Below are 16803 nucleotides of genomic sequence, written 5' to 3'. Positions count from 1 at the left end.
ATTAGTGTGAATATATTTGTGTGATATCAAAGGAATATGCAAAATGTATAAACAATATCTCTTCCACTTTTCAGCAGAGCCCCAATTCCGCCTCAAAACCCCTGTCTCTCTCTCCACCTTTCTTCCCATCCCTCAAACCAAGGACTTTCATCCAGCGTCTGCGGCTCCCAGTCCTTCTCAACCAAACCTTTATCAATCTGCTCCCTGTGCCACTCTTCTAAGTTGGGCATAACAACATGCTCCACATGCCACGTCCCCTTGTACTCCATCAACTCCTTCTTTCCCTCCTTCAACACCTTGAGCAGCAAGCCGGGGACGTATTTTTCCTCCCTAAACTCTTTGATCGGAGTAAAGAGTGCTTTGAAATTGAACACGACGGCCCCGGACAAAGGGAGCCGACGGAGTGTTTGCCAGTCTACGCGAAGATGGATACGCGAAAGCGGTAGTTCGGAGGGAGGTAATTGTTGGTTGCGCAAAGCTTCGTGGGGGTCACCAGGTGGCATGTAGAGCGGAGTATCGATTTCTAGACCCCAGGAACCGCGCTGAATGGGCTTTTCTGTCGGCTTTTTGGCGAAGTATCTACGAGATTAGGGTTAGGAGGTGTAAGCATGACATCGATGAGACATACCTGTCCATGGAGAACTGCATCTTTTCCTTGTAGTCTGGGATAGGCTTGTGTATACCTGCGAGTTCAAGCCCGATTTTCGACCCCACATTCCAGCCCAGTGCACTGCAGATAACGCCGGCTCGGAACACGTACAATCCTGTTTTCTCGTTCCGCAGCATGAGGGCAAAGTCTTCAGGGATGTTGTTAAGAAGAACGTGTAGAGGTAGGGTCGTAGTGAGATCAGTGTCTGTCTTCAGGATATCGTTGTGGAATATTCTCTTATCGGATGATAGGCTGAAGTAGTGCGGATACCTTGTGCATACGAACTGCAACACCATCTCCATTAGTTCTTTGCAGGCGAGCTCTGAGCCTGGTAGGGCTTGAAGAACTGCTTCTCCATGCTCTGCAAACAAGGCCTGCCGCTGCTTGATGCTCTCCTCATATGTGTTGTGGAGTTCAATCCACCAATCAGTTTGCATCTTGGTAATGGCTATTGATGATCAGCACAGTGCCAGAGACGGATGTCAAGATAACATACACATTGTTTGGTGGTAAGACCATCTAAACGGCCTATATGGGCGGGGTAATGCCTTGTTTATGTCAAACTCTGGGTAAGGATTGGGAAGAGGCACGCCACTGAGTGTAGCGTAGTCCGGAAAGTCGCCGAGAGCTTTTATCTCCTTCACCGAGAAGCCACATGGGAGGAAGGCAGAGTCGTCAGCATCCATATATGACGTTTCCATGGGTAAGACCCTCTTCTGCCATCCCGGGGTTGGCCCCTGGGACTCATCCTTATTCTCGTTCTTAGTCTCGGTCAAAACGAAGCGTCGTGATGGTGGGAAGGTGTCAGAGTAATCGATCTCGGTGGCAGAGACGGCCTTCTTCCCTGGTGATAGAGACCTCGGAGGAGTTCTTGCACCTGACACTCGTCGACCGCCGTTGCGTAGCCGCTGTAGGAGAATGTTGCGCTTGCTTCGCTGTAACAAAAGAAAAGCTGAACTGAGGATGAAGGCTAATCCTAGTAGCAGTAAAAGGTTGATAGCCATGTTGAGTTGTCTTTGATCCTTCTAAATCACAAATTATGTCCTGATCAACTGTCGAAACAACCCAACTCCTTCTCTTCTATGCGATTAGTGTTGGCAAGGATGATCAGACATCAATGCTGAATGGACGACGATGGCGACGATCTGAATGCAAGGTGTCTATATGTTGAAAGATAGGAAAGGGGCAAATTCTGGTACGTAGTACAGTCGAGGACCAAGAATGACGGCCTTATCATTAAGATGCGGGGCGGGGCGACTTCTACATACATGTACGAAGCGACCTGCGAGACTACCCAGGAAAAGTAATTACCGCGCCACGACTGCACCCAAGCGAATAGAATGACGATATCTTCTCGAGAGAGTGAGAGATGGGCCGCAATTACTAGGCTGATGTCGCTGTATGGGTAACACTATCATGGGTTTGGCGGGGTCTCTCACCGTAGATCGCCCGCACGAGCGCATCGACCCTAGCCTTGTACAGTATCAGAACCCCAAACATCTTGGCGTAGGGCGTGAAGGTAGTCGTGACTCTTGTCAAGTGGTTTATCGACTGACTTTCTGCCAGATCAAGTATCGTATACGGCGCATCTCGGGGGCGGCTCTAGAACTCCCCCGCTGTCGGTAATGCAATCGCTATCAATACCCCGGACGGATTGATACCGCTTACGGCGAATAAGTCCCATGGCCTGCCTTTCACTCGGGTGCGGCTTGCTAAGGTGCCGTCATGGCGTGATCCTGGGCAGCGATTCGATTTGGTCAACTGTCTTGTTATTTAATGCTGGATCAGTCGACAGGCGGTCCTGCAATGCGTGCGACATTTGTTCCATCAACGGACTGGTCTCGGGAAACGCCGTCGTACACGTGCGCAACAGTTGCCACATTGATCTCCATTCGCACTGTTCTTGATGTCTAGGATGAGTACGTGATGTCTCTACAAAATTCGACAACTTTTTCTTTCGAGAGCGATTAGACAAACATCCTGAGCTTCGTATCGAGGAGACGATATGCGTGATTCAAATCCCGATCCAACACGTGATATATTGGGCATCGCCGTACGAGTTCAAGATGTTGGGAGTTGGGTTTGAAGCGGGTGGGAGTGCAAATGGGTGTGGGAAGGCTGCCAGCAAGAGCATTGAATGTGGGATGCGGCGCTCTGCGCTAAATGCACGAGCCCCTCCGGGTAAGCTCCACCACAAGATAGCGGTCACCGATCACAATCGTCCGCCTTCCAAGCCTTCAACACCTTACAACACAAGCTTACCGCTACTTCAAGGAACAAAGATAGCATTACTATTTAAGGGCGGTCTGATGATGCTCTCTCTCGATCACTTACAAAACCGAACTACAATCCTCACCCTTCAAGTACTCCTCCATGGAAGTGTACTTCACGTCGATGCCCAAATCCCACGGAAACACGACATCAGGATTGCCTCCTTCAAAACCAAACTTGTCGAAGTACTCGTACATGTCAGCAATTTCAGGCCCGTACACAGGCCCCATCGCAGCTTCCATTGCATCCCGAGGCATTTTCTTGAACACGCATTTCACGTTGTTTACCTTCCCAAAAGTGTCGCACCACTCATCGAACGAGATGTACGATCCAGCGCCACTGATGAGTTTACCTGGTGACAACTCAACCAGTGCCTTCGTGAAATTGCCTTGTAATGTCAGCACATAGCTGTATAGAAGGAAAACGAAACTAACCAGTATCTGCAACCGGATCGACCATGGGAATCTTCTTGTCTCCGCTAATGGGAAGACTAACAACGAAGGTACCGTCTTCTTGCTTTTCTGGTTTCCCACTAAAGTTCTTCCAGTTGCTTGCATAGTAGCCCAGGTGCAGCAGGCTCGTCTTGGCCCACAGCTCCGGATACGTGTCTTTCAGATAGTTCTCAGCTTCGGCCTTCGCATCGAAGTGATAGTTCCATTTGATACTACCATTGCTCCATTTTCTCGCTGAAGACAGCGTGGACAACACGAGGCGATCCAAAGTGCCAACATGAGCCGCTGCTGCGTCGATGATAGCTTTCATTTGCTCAACCTCTCGGTCGAACGCTACCTCGTTGGCTGTGCGCTTCTGCTCGGCCGCAACCTGGTGCGTTGCCGGGGCGTTCAGATGAGCCCAAAAGTCAGTCGTGCCGAAAATGACGTTTGCACCTTCGAACCCTTTCTTTAGTGACTCCAGGTCATCGAGATCGCCCGCTATGATTTCAACGTTGTCAGATGACCACTTTGTAGCGGATGGCTTGGATGGATCCCGAGTGATGCCACGAACTTTCCATCGGGGCTCATTCTGAAATACACGAGCGACCGAGCCACCCTACTCTGTGTTATTATCGCATGCAGCTGTGGAACGATTGTTTCATGTAAGATGCGCGTACCTGGTTTCCAGTGACTCCAACGACGGCGATCAATTTGGTCATGACTATGTGCAGCTGAATACTGACTGTAAAAAGGTGAAGAATAATGACTACGGCAGCCTTTGCTCACAAATTTATATACCCTCTCACGTCGCTATGCAGCATGAGATTAGTGATCCTTGATCAGAGTCGCTTGCAAGATCAATTCATATTCAGGCATCCATTCGATGTACGAATGCAAGGATATCCCGCCAGTACGACAGCCCTACTGAAAGCCTACATACAATACACATAGAGTATAGCCACCACTGAAATCTTGGACGACCACAGTAGAGGCCGGTCATTGGTTCTACTCTACGCCCGTGGTAACATGTGTTAGTATCTGACTGCATTGCCGCCCGGGCGTACGAACCCCGCGTGTTCCTTCAATACTTCTCTGGACCTCAATGCAATCCACCATGCATACGTGGGTGAAGAAGATAGCTGACCAAATAAAGAAAGGCCTTAGTAAGTGACCCTAGTGCAGCTGCCCGGGTGAATAGTCAAAGCTAAGCCTGGTTAGGAAAGTCTCAACCTGCATCGAGCATTCTGTGTTCGAATGCAAGATTCTCCTTCCATATCTATGACATTGTCTTCTAACTAGAAGGAGAGCCATCACATGGCACATTGAGACACTGAGTGGTCTAACGTGCTCTCTTAGTGACACACCATGAGCGTGCATGATATGAAGCACATCCGCTAATTCGTACATGTCTCTACACCAATAGTTAGAAAGCGCACACAATCCCGAAAATGGGCAATCCGCGGTATGATTCCTGTTAGGTACAGCTCTCATGAGCTTAGCGATTGGTGAAGTCATTGGCGCTAAGTGTGCGGCATATGTGAACCACATGCAGTGATAACCAACATTCGATCCATCATTTTCAATTGGCAGGACTCTGGCAATGAAGTTGGACTCTAGCATTTCTTTCGATATGTTCGATGGATCCTATGCTAGTGGTATTAATCATCTCACCGATCGTAGCCTAAGCTACAGGAACGGCACGAGGTGGTTGGTTGCTAGAAGTCTCTTGGAGGCACTCTGCCACAAACTGACCAGATGTAAAGGATAGAGTTGAGAATACAATAGGTGCAGTGGATTCGGGATAATCCTCTCTACGAGAATTTGCGGTAGAGGGTAGAGGCTTGTGTTCATAAGAGCGGTTGACTAAAGAGTCTTCGTATAGTCCGTGGGGTGAGAGAATGCAGACGTACCGAGTGTTTGTACCGACTACGGGCAGGTGAAAAGCCTTGCTAAATCGATTTATATAGGTGGAAACAGAGTACCCCACTAGTCTCTTACCAGTTTCGTTACAGACGCCTCTAGCCCCGCGAGTAGTTGGGAGCGGATTCTGGCCTAACCAAGAGAGTAGAAGCATCGCGTTACGCGTACATACGTGAATTATAGATTCAAGTTGATGTGTAAACCGAGCTGGAGATTACACAACTGTAAAGAAACCCTGCGTTGTTGTAAGCAAGACACTACATGTGCGTACTCTTCGTCGTTCCCACTAGTCGGTCCGCATAAGAGGGCTGGAAGTATCAATGTAGTGAAGAAGTGTTCGGCTACAATGGGCTGTCGCTACTTGCTTCCACCAAAGCTCACCCACCACGTCCTCAATCTATGAATTTCGCAACTGCAAACACTCTCCGCTCTCATTATTTCCAACACTTTGGAAAGATCTGATATCTGCTGCATGGTCTAAGCCTGGTAGTTTCGCTACTGACCAATCAGAAGCAGGAGCTGTAATGGTCTAGCGGTTATGACACTCGCCTCACACATCTGTGCGAACCGCGAAGGGTCTCGAGTTCGAACCTCGATTACAGTATTTTTTGCTTGCCGTATACAGTTGATGTTTGGTCTGGCTACTATAGTAGCTTTTGCGTCGCTCTGAAGATTGTTCCAGCTCCCGTTCGGTCAAGCCAGAGCTTTCAAGTTCGCGTCTCGGAAGCAACTTCTCAAAGCTAATGCTACTCTTGAGACAAGGCAGAGTATACGTCATAGCCAAACCTCGAGAGCGCGACACAATCCATATTACTCAGTCCAGCGCAGATGAACTCAGAAACTTTCGTACCGCATATGTCGTGTTGAAGGCTGCTATTTTAGAGGTTCGAGGGGTGGGGTGTGCGTTCATTGTTGAGTACTGAAAGCGCACAGATTCATGGACGCCTGCGATGCTGTCATAGTCTAGAATTTCGAAAATTTCCTTCCGATAGATCAAAGCGGGTATGGATGACGATGAAGAATGTTGATGAAGTTGGTGTTGTTTACGTTTTTGGTCACTCCACGAGCAGGTTGCTAATATGCACGCTGACATCAGGGTCGCGGGACCTCGGCCGGCCACGCGATGCACATGCTCACCCCACAATCGAAAGACTTTCATCTAACCACGATCAGCACACAACTAACCCCACATGGCCTACTTCCATCGTCCCTGCGTGCGATTGGATGTCGGCCGCTGCCGTTTCACCAGCCGAGCCCTTTCTGACCGGCAGGGCAGGCGAAGCCGCAATACATGCGCGGCCGGAAACCCACTGGAGATGACCACCCAACGCCCTGGTACGTCAGTGGTCTCTTGGTCTGGGGTTGCGACGCGAGAATGTGTCGGACCAACCGGCCCAGTCCACTTGTGTCACGGAACCCGGTGATGTCAAGTGCTGTGATTCGTGGCATGATGTATGGGTTGAGTGGAGAGACAGGAGTGCACAGGAGTGCACAGCCCACTCGTGACCTGCGTTTCCCCGCACGAGGCTATTGTATATACAGTCTGCATACGCCGCGCTTGGTATGTCTCACCGGACAGCGGAACACCATACACGTTGCAAGCCATCAATCAAACATCGCACTACCGAAGTCAAACCGCGGCCGATACTCTCACACACCTTGGCTACCAAGTGCCACACATTTCAAACACCACATACCACTACACCACCATACGTACGGCGATAAGATATAAGTCGAACAAGTCAACCGCCTAGAGGAAGATCGTCATCACCATACCTGGCATTCACATTCATCTTCGCCACTACTACACAACAATCAACATGTCTTTCCTCCTCCGCACTTCTACTCTTGTCCGCCAGAGGCTTTTCACCACCTCAACACGTGCTCGTGGCGCCATCTCCATGGAAGATGTTGCTGCAGCACAGATGACATCCACCCCTGGTGCCAGTGTCGTCCCAAGGCTTGGAAAGGTAGCAAAATGGTGAGTTTCGCCCTGCTCCTAATATTATCTAGCACTGACAAGAATTAGGTACCTGCCTACTATGGCCGCTGTAGCTGTTGGTACGATCTACCTGTCAAAGACCGCATCATCACAGCCTCGACGACCCCTTACGCTCGGTGATGCTAATGCCAACATAGGCTTTGGCGTGACCAATGCACTTAATGAGGCCAACCGCAAGGTTCACTCTGCACTTGAACTCACCCAGGAACAAAAGAACCAGATGCTCATGGACTCTTACGGCGAGCGCTCAAGCTTGGAAGACATGGAGAGGGCCATTGCTGGAATGGAGGCTAAGATGACTGCCAAGAAGGACAGGAGAAGGATTCTCGAAGAGGCCTACGGCGACAAGGCCAGCCTTGCGGACCTTCAGAGGGCCATGGAGCTCTACGAGGTGCAGTGAGTGAAGCAAGAGGAAGTGCTCCATAAGAAGAGCAGAGTACCAGCTTCGCGCCTTAGAGCGCATGCAGATTGAGAAGAGGAGGAATATCCCGCACGCAGAACGCTGCGGCGTCGCACCGTCAGGCCACGAGCAGACACAGACTCCAACCCAAAGTGTCACTGCTACGTGTATCTCGAGAAGTGACATTGAGGAAATATGTTTCGCATTTAGCGTTTCTAGCATTTAGCAACAGACCCAACATTGGGCTACGACTTGTGTACTATACCAACACCATCAGATTCAATATCAATTTACTATGTCAAACAAGAACTGCTTTTCTCTTCCGGCCGGTGATAGTGGTGTTCGCTGTTCGGTGCATCTGCTCGCTCGAGATCGCCCGACTATCCGAGTTCTCCCGGCGGCCGCGCTTCACTGCAACACAATGTCCGTGCTTGGACCCTCCACAACCCGACGTCAAGATACGATTTCCGTTGTAGAGTAGGACCGAAAGGTTGTGTGAAGCTTATCGTGACTACCTCTGGTTGCACCCGCGGGACGCTATGTAGGTAACTCTGGAGATGTACATTCTTCGCCAGAAAAGCAAGTCCCCCACCTACCCTCTTATATGGCCTCTTCATTTGAGTGAACTCAAGGTGCAGATGAAACCAGATAGAACCAACTGTCAGCAAGCTTTGCTGCTGGCACATGAGCTGCTGTATCGTCGTGACAAACAATTGCTACGAAGTGTTTACGCGTACACACCTGTATAAGTATCACAAAGTCCACTTGTCCGCTTTAGCCATCATCGTCAAGCAACACTATTACCGGGATACTCCCTCTACGGTAAGAATGCCTACTGTACAAGTCCTCATTCTCATTGTTGACAAACCTTACAATTCGGATACGGTCGGCCTATCGCTTGACGCTAATGCTATTGGAGACCAATCTACTACAGACAGGCCCACTGTCGAAATACTCAATGCATGGACCCTCGATTACTTCTACAAGGGAGAAGGGAAAGAAAAATTCGAAGGCGGGTATAGATGGAGGTGGTGCGATTCCGCCTCCTGCAAGATCCAAGCAAACACAAATGAGTTGAAGGCTGAAGACGGCCTCGTGTTCGACCTCGCATCATACGATGTGCAGCGACCATTCATGCAGAGACCATCCATACACATACTTGATTGGATTGATAGCAGTAATATTGGTAATGTGGAAGCGAAGGATTGTCTACGGCAAAGGATAGATGGAACGATCAGTTCGTTTGATAAGGATTTTGAGGCGTTCAACAATGATCCAGTCAATAATGACCTCGAACAAAGTAGGTTTAGGCTGGAATTGCTCGGTGCTAAAGACTTCGACGAGACGACTAGTAGCAGATTTGCCATGGTAAGAAAATCTCAGTCACTCGGTGCGACCGGAACTGCAAGCGTTTCTAGTTGGACACAACGATACTGGTGGGAGATCAAGGAGATACAGGTAGACAGGTCTGTGGGGTCATCGAAACTGAAATCGTGCTATCCACCTGTTCTGCTCAAAGAATTGGGCATGGCAGAAAGGCCAGATGCGAACGATGATGACCTGGAAGGCCAGGCTGATGATGAGATTTAGTGTATCTGTAGCTACTAAGCTGCATTTTTTTGACGAGCTTCAATGAGTATAGAACATCATGATCCACAATTTCCAGCGCATTTCCAATATTGTCGACATACTTAGGTAGGCAGTGGTTGCCAACGATGCCATAGTATGCAATCACGGATAGGCCTGAGGAGGCCACGCGTTTCGCTGAGCGGCCAAAATCAGTTCTGGAACGCCAAATGGCAATGAATGAACTGTCATCGATGCGGTCGTAGTGCCGTTATAGAGTGTAGAGAGCATGATGCGCAGCTGCCCTTGTGTATATCAGTCTTGTCGGCCGAGCCCAATCTGGCTAGCGGCAAGAACTTGAGTGACCAGCGCAGTAAGATAATATCCAATAGCTCATCGTCATGCTCATTCCGACTGCGAATACTCGAATTATTCCCGCAAGGCTTCACTATCCGATTAGGAGCACCACATGCTTCTGGAAGCAGGATACAGATCGGTTATACACAGGGTATTGTAATATACCCCGGGTCATGTGTTTCGACTACCGGACAGGGCATGAAGGCTACCAGCCAATCACCACGTCTTCGCGCCACTCATCTCATCTAAACACCAATATGTTTCTCATGAATTAATTGTGACTAGTCCAGCGTTTCAACATCCAGGTTCGGCAGTGGGTTCAGCGCCAACCACTCTTTTACCCGGCGGGAACAATATGCTTGACCATCGCGTGCGCAAGGCGGCAGCCAAAATGAAGTACCACACGGTAGATGATGGGGGTGCATTAGTACTGTAATATAGAGAAACCTGGGTACGTGACGAGTGCATCAAGCCGTTGATGATCATATATATAGAGGCAGTCTGAGTACCTTGGATAGTACTCATCAGGACAACCATCGCATTCTCTTCACAATAGCAAGGTCCGACAGTCGTCAACATGAAGTCCGTCCTCATCGCCCTCCTCGCTGCCGCCAGCACGGCGAGCGCCCACTACACCTTTCCCGAGCTCACTGTCAAAGGGACAAAGACTGGTCAATGGAGTTATGTCCGCAAGACAGCCAACTACCAGTCCAACGGCCCCACAACAGATGTAACAGCCAACGCCATCCGTTGCTACGAACTCTCCCCCGGAACTGGCTCAAAAACTTACACTGTCAATGCCGGAGACTCTGTCGGCTTCACAGCCGTGTCCAGCATCTCGCATCCAGGACCCCTGCAATTCTACCTTGCGAAAGTGCCAGAGGGCAAGACGGCGGCTAACTGGGATGGAAGTGGTGATGTGTGGTTCAAGATCTACAGTCAGGGTGCTGACTTCTCTGGTGGTCAGATGAACTGGCCTTCGAGTGGTAAGTTGTCCCCCCTTCTTCCTGTCGTCTCGATTACCTCCAGGACATCCCGCTAATACGTTCTGCATTTAGGCAAACAAGAAGTCTCAGTGCCCCTACCCAAGTCCCTTCCTTCGGGCGAATACCTTATGCGCGTCGAGCACATCGCGCTACACTCCGCTTCTGCAGTTGGCGGCGCACAGTTCTACATTTCGTGCGCGCAGTTGAAGGTTGAGAACGGTGGCAGTGGAACACCAGGACCCAAGGTTGCTTTCCCAGGAGCTTACAAGGCGGATGACAAGGGTATTCAAATCAACATTTACTACCCTGTTCCCACGAGCTACACGCCTCCTGGACCGGCTGTGTGGAGTGGATAGATTGATGGGGTTACCTTCGTTGTAAATATTTCAGACCGAGAATTTGAGTTATGCATGTTGAATGAACAGTTGAGATCTTTATAACTCACGTCAAAGCGTTGAGTTTCTGTTATTCTTCTTATATATTCTTATACATTCTTTGGTTCGTCGTGACGCATTTCCGTCATTTCTTCATGATTCTCACTTCGTGCTTGAACTGGCGTGCGAGCCTCCGTGCTTCCTCCGGCTCGAGCTCTTTTTCTCCTTCTTGTCGCTCTTTTCACTCTTATCGGCCTTCGCAGGCTTTTCGGGCTTCTCAGGCTTCTCGACCGGCTCGGGAGCAGCGACTTCCTCCCTAACTTCTCGGACCTCCTCGCTCTTGGTACCAACTCGTCTTACAGCCCGGACGACATCATCCGCACGTTCGATGGCGACTTCGTGACCTACGCCGTCCAGCACCTTAACCCTGACATTGTCCTCGCCGAGTACTGCCCTTGCGTCCTCAGTGATTTCATCCGCATTGATGATGGGGTCTGTCTCGCCGAGAATAAGCCAGACTTCCTTTAGCGGACCGGCACGGTTCTCGATGTTCTCACGAATGACGCTCCAGCGGTCGTGCTGGTTGTAGATGGGCGCGTGGCGGATAGTCGATATGAAGGCCGGCACGAAACCCTTGTGATTTTGAATCTGCCAATCCACGACCGAAGAAACGGTGGAATGTGGATTGCCTGGCAAAAGCATCTGGTTGCTGCTCACATACGTCTTATCTCCCTCGCTCGCCGTCGTGGTGGTCTCGGCATTCTCTACGGCCTCAGGATCACTCTCTACGACCTTTGCTCCTGTCCATAGCCTACTTGCAACAAACTTGCGTACCATCCACTCTGGCATCCACGAGCTGCGGTATAGCATGCTGCTGGAAATGGAGAAGTGCGACTTGCGGATAAGACCACTAGGAGCTACAAGTACAAGGCCGCGGACTAGCGAAGGGAAGTACGACGTAAAGTCTGCAGCGATGGCACCGCCAAGGGAGTATCCAACTATGGTAAAGGTTGACCAATGGATGGGCGATGATTGGAGTGCAAGCAAAATCTGGGTGGTGAAGAGGCTGGAGTCATAGTCGGTTGTGTCTGGTGACGGGCCGTCAGAGTAGCCGCGACCGAAGAGGTCTGTGAGCGTTGTTAGTATTTTATTTTTTGGAATAGCATAACCCCGTAAAGACGGGTTTCTGGAACAGCATGGACGATGCACGTGGTTCACCGTTAGGTAGGGCTGCCGGGCCCCTTGCCGAAACGGGTAAAGTAACAAGGACCATGACACGGTTTTACGCCCGGTTCAACGTGGGGTATGCAGATGTGACGATCATGGAAACCGTGAAGAAAAAGCATATACCAAACGTCCAATCCGAGGATGTTGTGCGTTTCAAGGCCTTGAAACAACCAAAGGAGAGGTGTTGTGGCAAAAACTAGAAGTGACAGCAAGGAGGACCCACCAAAAAGCATGACACGTCGTCCCCTGCCAACCAACTTGTGTGCCAAGTCAGTCAGAGCAATTGAAGGTGTCGAGATCCCGTGAATGAGTAAAACTTTTTCTCCGTCTCTTGGGCCGAATTCATAGACGCGGATAGTTCCCCATGGTGAGTCGACATCCCGGGCTCCTGGCAACGCAGCTGGATGGTAGGGAAGATCTGCAGCATCCTCAGGAGACAAGTCCGGAAGCAGCGAATCTCTGGGAGATGGGATAGGAGGACGCCTGGCAGACTTTGAAGAGCGCGTCAAAGCGTAGAGGAGGGATACTCCACCAACGGAGGCAGCACCTATGATGGCATAGCGTTGGACCTTGGGAAGACGCTCGAAGCGAGACAGGTGGGTGGCGGAGATGTTTGAGATCTTCTGAATGGCAACCTCGGCAGCCTTGGGTTGAGGCTTCTCGCTGGCGAATAAGGAAAACATGGCGATACAGGAATAGATGTAGAGTGTAGGACCCTGAGGCGGTGACAAAATAAGCTGATCGCCATGGCGCGCTAAGGTTGGGTCCGATCGTCGCTTCCGTTGGATGCGCCACATGGAACAGGCCCATTGTTGGCATACCGTATTTCTTTTACCAGCTCGGCTCGGATGCCTTGTCCTGCCGTGCATACGGCCGCAGTACTAGACGTTGCGGCGTGCAGACTACACGAACCTTATCGCAACGTAAATAATGCTCCGCGTACCAAGGCCGACGTATAATTGGCGCTGATCTCGAGGCGGCTAGCGGACCTGCTGTGGAGAGGGCCAAGTCTGAGAGCGCGTCAGCTCCATTCTCACAGCCACAAGCTGAGCACGGCGGCGCTGCATAGTCGGCCCAGTACCACTTCCAGACATCCTTCACCCACGGCGTTGCTGACCCCAGGGATACACAACCGTCTTCTGACAAACCCACTGTCCTTTATATTCCTGCTGACTCTGCATTCACCTTCACTTCTCCTTTCCGCCCTTGGCATTCCCCCCGGAGGGTCGCATGCTTGGTGCCGTCTTTGCGGACCCCCGAAAACATTCACGTCTGCCCCCTTCGTATAGCACAAACAGCACAGCACTAGAGCAAACGACGACAATTGTCTCCCGGAGAGCCTGCGAATAACGAGCTTCGCGACTGGCTGGGTCCTGTAGCGCATCATGGACGACTGGACGTCGAAACAGCTCCCTGAGCGCCTTCCCTTTTCCAAGAAGCGCCTTCCCAAGAAGGTCATCTTCTCGTGTGTACAACTGCCTGCATAGAACAAGTTGTGGAGACTAACGAGCACAGATATATCGGCGACTACCTCATCATAGTGCAAGGCCGCCCCTTCCGAGCACACAATCTCCTTCCCAGCTCAACTAACAAGGCTATAGTGTTCTTATGTTGACCTTCTCCATTGTCGACAAGATCCCGCCCTTTCACCAACACTTCGCCCTCGAAAACTACACTCTCCACTACCCTTTCGCCGAACATGAGCGCGTACCCGTACCCTGGCTATGCGTCTACGTCGTCCTGGCTCCCGCTGTCATCATCGCAATATACACAATGGTCATCGACGGCCTCTTCTCCCACCAGACGACCATGCCCGTGCGTGGGCCTGGTATCAAGCGCCTCTCAGGAAGATACAGGTTCAAGGACCGCTTGTGGGAGCTCAACTGTGGCATACTGGGCCTTGGCTTGAGCATTGGCGCTGCTTTCACCATCACAGGCGCCTTGAAGAATGCCATTGGCAAGCCGCGACCGGATCTCATCAGCCGCTGCATTGTAGACGAATCCAAGATCGCTCCAGGCAAATACGTACTCCAGACCATCGACATCTGCACGCAGACCGACAACTACATTCTACAGGATGGCTTCAAGAGCTTTCCCTCTGGCCACAGCAGTGGTATGTGACACCCTCTCCTGCCCAAGAAGACTACTAATGATTTTCAGTCTCCTTCGCTGGTCTCTTTTACCTTTCCATTTACCTCGCCGGAAAGCTGCATGTTCTGGATGCAAAGGGCGAGGTCTGGAGGACTTTCTTCGTCATGGTCCCTGCCCTCGGCGCTGCTCTGATCACAGGCACACGTATCATGGATGCCCGTCATCACCCATTCGACGTCCTGTCTGGCGCTCTACTCGGCATACTCGTAGCCTGGGGCTCCTACCGCCAATATTTCCCACCCGTCTCCGAGACGTGGCGCAAAGGACGCGCATACCCCATCCGAGCCTGGGGCAAGGCATCGCGCGCACCGCCACAACCCACAATAACGATCGACGAGGACGTGCAACCGCTGCAGCGCATGGACAAGCCAGTGGACGTGGAGCGCGGAGAAGCGTCTGGCTATTCCTCTACGACTGCTGTGCCTGAGGGTAGTGGCGAACCGACAGGCAACGTCTTCCGCCAACAGATTCATAACTCGCAACGCAGACGCCAGGAATCAGGATCGCAGTATGGCGTAGATCGAAGCGACACATTAGCATCGAGCAACTACCGAACGGGCACAATGGGATCTACCATGACCTCGAAAGTGCACACGTACCAGAACCAGTTGCCGGCCACAAATCCCTTTGCAGCGGATGTCGCGCGCCAACGTCGAATGGACACTTACGACTATTCCTCTTCGGAAGATGACGACAACTACGAGTTGCAATCGAGAGGCGCTGGTGTTTACAATCCAGTAAATGGAAGGTTGACGGATACGGGATACCACCCACCAGCGGGTATCTCGCCCGCACCTACACCTCCACCTCCAGTCAATACCGTCCTCCAAAACCAGCAGACTATGATGTCACCAACGGGGGATCTGGCTGATAGGAGGGAGGTCCCGCCAATGCCTCCACCACACGCTGTAGGTACCACACCTCAGCAGATATGAACTGAGAAGGAAAACGCCGTTTTGTGATATCAATGTTGAAAATGTTCTTCCCCAAAAGCATGCAACTGAGCATAGATTAGCATGTTTGTGTATTGAATATACGTGTAATCATCAACCAAGCACAGTCATGGAGTCGCAAGTCAAATGTGTATTAAAACAACTAAAAATCCAAGCACGGCCAACAGCCCGGGGGGAAAAGAGATTGGTCTATCCCCTGCGTCTTGTGCTAGGACTCTTGCCCGCCTTTTCCGCATACGACGGCGCAGATCCGCTCGAGACGGCGCGCGCGGTTTCCTTCTTGTCCGCTGCGATAGGCTCCTCCAGTTTCTTTGATTGCGTCTTCTTGGACGCCGGCGCATTCCAATAGTACACGACCTGGAGGAAGAGAATGGCGTTGAGGGCGAAACCAGCAATGAAGCCGTAGAGGATAAGCGGATCGTCGACTTCCTGGAGGGTCGTGAAGATACGGGAGAGGGAACCGAGGAGGTAGTTGACGACCTAAAAGGACCACGTTAGCAAACTACCCCTTTCTTCATCGCATGGGATAGCAATGTCAAGAACTTACAGCAAAAGCGCTCAACTGGCCCGTCGAACCCTCACTCCACACGGTCAGAATCTGCGGCACCTTGCTTGCCACACCAAGTACACCAGCCGTAGCCTGCAACAGACTCAACTTCTCCGCGTCAATCCACTGGTCGTTGAACAAGGCCGCACCCGCAACAGCTAGACCTCCAACCCACCCCGCAATACCAGCACCCCGTCCACTGTACTTGAGCACCAAACTCGCAATAGCAATATTCTGCACGAGAATCAAGGCCGTCTCGCCATACGTGCTAAAGGGGAACCCGTGGCGCACATTGTACGCCAGCGAAATGAGGTACGAGCTCGATTCGAGGAGGTATGAGAGGAAGGAAAGACCTTCGGCCGACTGGCTATTGAGCAACTTGAGCAGCTGTGGAATCTTGACGATGGAGGAGGCGCCGATGATGCCGATACCGAGGCCTTTGGAGATAGCCAGCTTGACGCATTCGGTTGCGGTTAGGTCAACGTTGTAGACGAGGGTTTTGTAGCATGAGGGGCCGAGGAGGGAGATGCCCACGTCGGCGATGGGCTGGGGGAGGTTGTGTGTGATGGGTTGGATGGCGGATTTGAGAGCGTCCATGGTGGGCGATGCGTGCGGGGTTCGATCGCTCTGTGGTGTGGTGGAGGAGGACAGTTTGCGAATACGAAAGATGAGGGTCCAAACTTTTGGCGCCTAGGGCCCGCTGACGCAGGGCTTGGCACACGTACAGGGGTTCGCGTCTCGTAGGTAGGCATACATAGAGTTTCACTTTTCCTTTTGTGCCGAGTCTGGTACATCACATCATACATTACTACTGCCATTACAAACATTACGATACCCATCCAACCTGGCCAAAACCTGGAACTGCGAGAAGAATGGTATGGTATACTACAAAACAGTCCGTCGCGCAAAAATGTCCGAAGATAGGGTAGATCTTAGAAGATCAGGCAACGGACGAGGGACAAAGTT

General features: G+C 51.2%; 8 protein-coding genes across 8 annotated transcripts; 4 read left to right on the top strand and 4 right to left on the bottom strand.

Annotated features, from left to right (window-relative positions):
* Positions 1 to 92: 92 nt before the first annotated feature.
* Positions 93 to 1653, bottom strand: AA0111_g8992 (hypothetical protein; the record flags this gene model as incomplete). The annotated part of the gene is made up of 3 exons (XM_028655500.1): positions 93 to 579; positions 629 to 1097; positions 1146 to 1653. 3 exons carry the CDS (start codon positions 1651 to 1653, stop codon positions 93 to 95), a joined length of 1464 nt encoding a protein of 487 aa, XP_028503342.1.
* Positions 1654 to 2979: 1326 nt separating this feature from the next.
* AA0111_g8991 (hypothetical protein) lies at positions 2980 to 4073 on the bottom strand (the record flags this gene model as incomplete). The annotated part of the gene is made up of 3 exons (XM_028655499.1): positions 2980 to 3308; positions 3355 to 3970; positions 4032 to 4073. 3 exons carry the CDS (start codon positions 4071 to 4073, stop codon positions 2980 to 2982), a joined length of 987 nt encoding a protein of 328 aa, XP_028503341.1.
* A 3021-nt stretch (positions 4074 to 7094) lies between these two features.
* Positions 7095 to 7676, top strand: AA0111_g8990 (hypothetical protein; the record flags this gene model as incomplete). The annotated part of the gene is made up of 3 exons (XM_028655498.1): positions 7095 to 7255; positions 7304 to 7335; positions 7414 to 7676. The coding sequence occupies 3 exons, from the start codon at positions 7095 to 7097 to the stop codon at positions 7674 to 7676; spliced, it is 456 nt and encodes a 151-aa protein (XP_028503340.1).
* Positions 7677 to 8504: 828 nt separating this feature from the next.
* AA0111_g8989 (hypothetical protein) lies at positions 8505 to 9266 on the top strand (the record flags this gene model as incomplete). The annotated part of the gene is made up of 1 exon (XM_028655496.1): positions 8505 to 9266. The coding sequence occupies one exon, from the start codon at positions 8505 to 8507 to the stop codon at positions 9264 to 9266; it is 762 nt and encodes a 253-aa protein (XP_028503414.1).
* Positions 9267 to 10176: 910 nt separating this feature from the next.
* Positions 10177 to 10941, top strand: AA0111_g8988 (hypothetical protein; the record flags this gene model as incomplete). The annotated part of the gene is made up of 2 exons (XM_028655495.1): positions 10177 to 10585; positions 10658 to 10941. 2 exons carry the CDS (start codon positions 10177 to 10179, stop codon positions 10939 to 10941), a joined length of 693 nt encoding a protein of 230 aa, XP_028503415.1.
* A 180-nt stretch (positions 10942 to 11121) lies between these two features.
* On the bottom strand, positions 11122 to 12869 carry AA0111_g8987 (hypothetical protein; the record flags this gene model as incomplete). Its single annotated transcript, XM_028655494.1, has 2 exons — positions 11122 to 12086; positions 12410 to 12869. The coding sequence occupies 2 exons, from the start codon at positions 12867 to 12869 to the stop codon at positions 11122 to 11124; spliced, it is 1425 nt and encodes a 474-aa protein (XP_028503420.1).
* Positions 12870 to 13571: 702 nt separating this feature from the next.
* Positions 13572 to 15272, top strand: AA0111_g8986 (hypothetical protein; the record flags this gene model as incomplete). Its single annotated transcript, XM_028655493.1, has 4 exons — positions 13572 to 13651; positions 13702 to 13728; positions 13788 to 14299; positions 14347 to 15272. 4 exons carry the CDS (start codon positions 13572 to 13574, stop codon positions 15270 to 15272), a joined length of 1545 nt encoding a protein of 514 aa, XP_028503421.1.
* Positions 15273 to 15479: 207 nt separating this feature from the next.
* On the bottom strand, positions 15480 to 16434 carry AA0111_g8985 (hypothetical protein; the record flags this gene model as incomplete). The annotated part of the gene is made up of 2 exons (XM_028655492.1): positions 15480 to 15770; positions 15838 to 16434. 2 exons carry the CDS (start codon positions 16432 to 16434, stop codon positions 15480 to 15482), a joined length of 888 nt encoding a protein of 295 aa, XP_028503422.1.
* Positions 16435 to 16803: the final 369 nt, after the last annotated feature.

The sequence above is a fragment of the Alternaria arborescens genome, assembly GCF_004154835.1.
Source record: "Alternaria arborescens strain FERA 675 chromosome Unknown contig_24, whole genome shotgun sequence".
Taxonomy (NCBI): Eukaryota; Fungi; Ascomycota; class Dothideomycetes; order Pleosporales; family Pleosporaceae; genus Alternaria; species Alternaria arborescens.
This window is presented reverse-complemented; position numbering and strand designations above follow the sequence as displayed.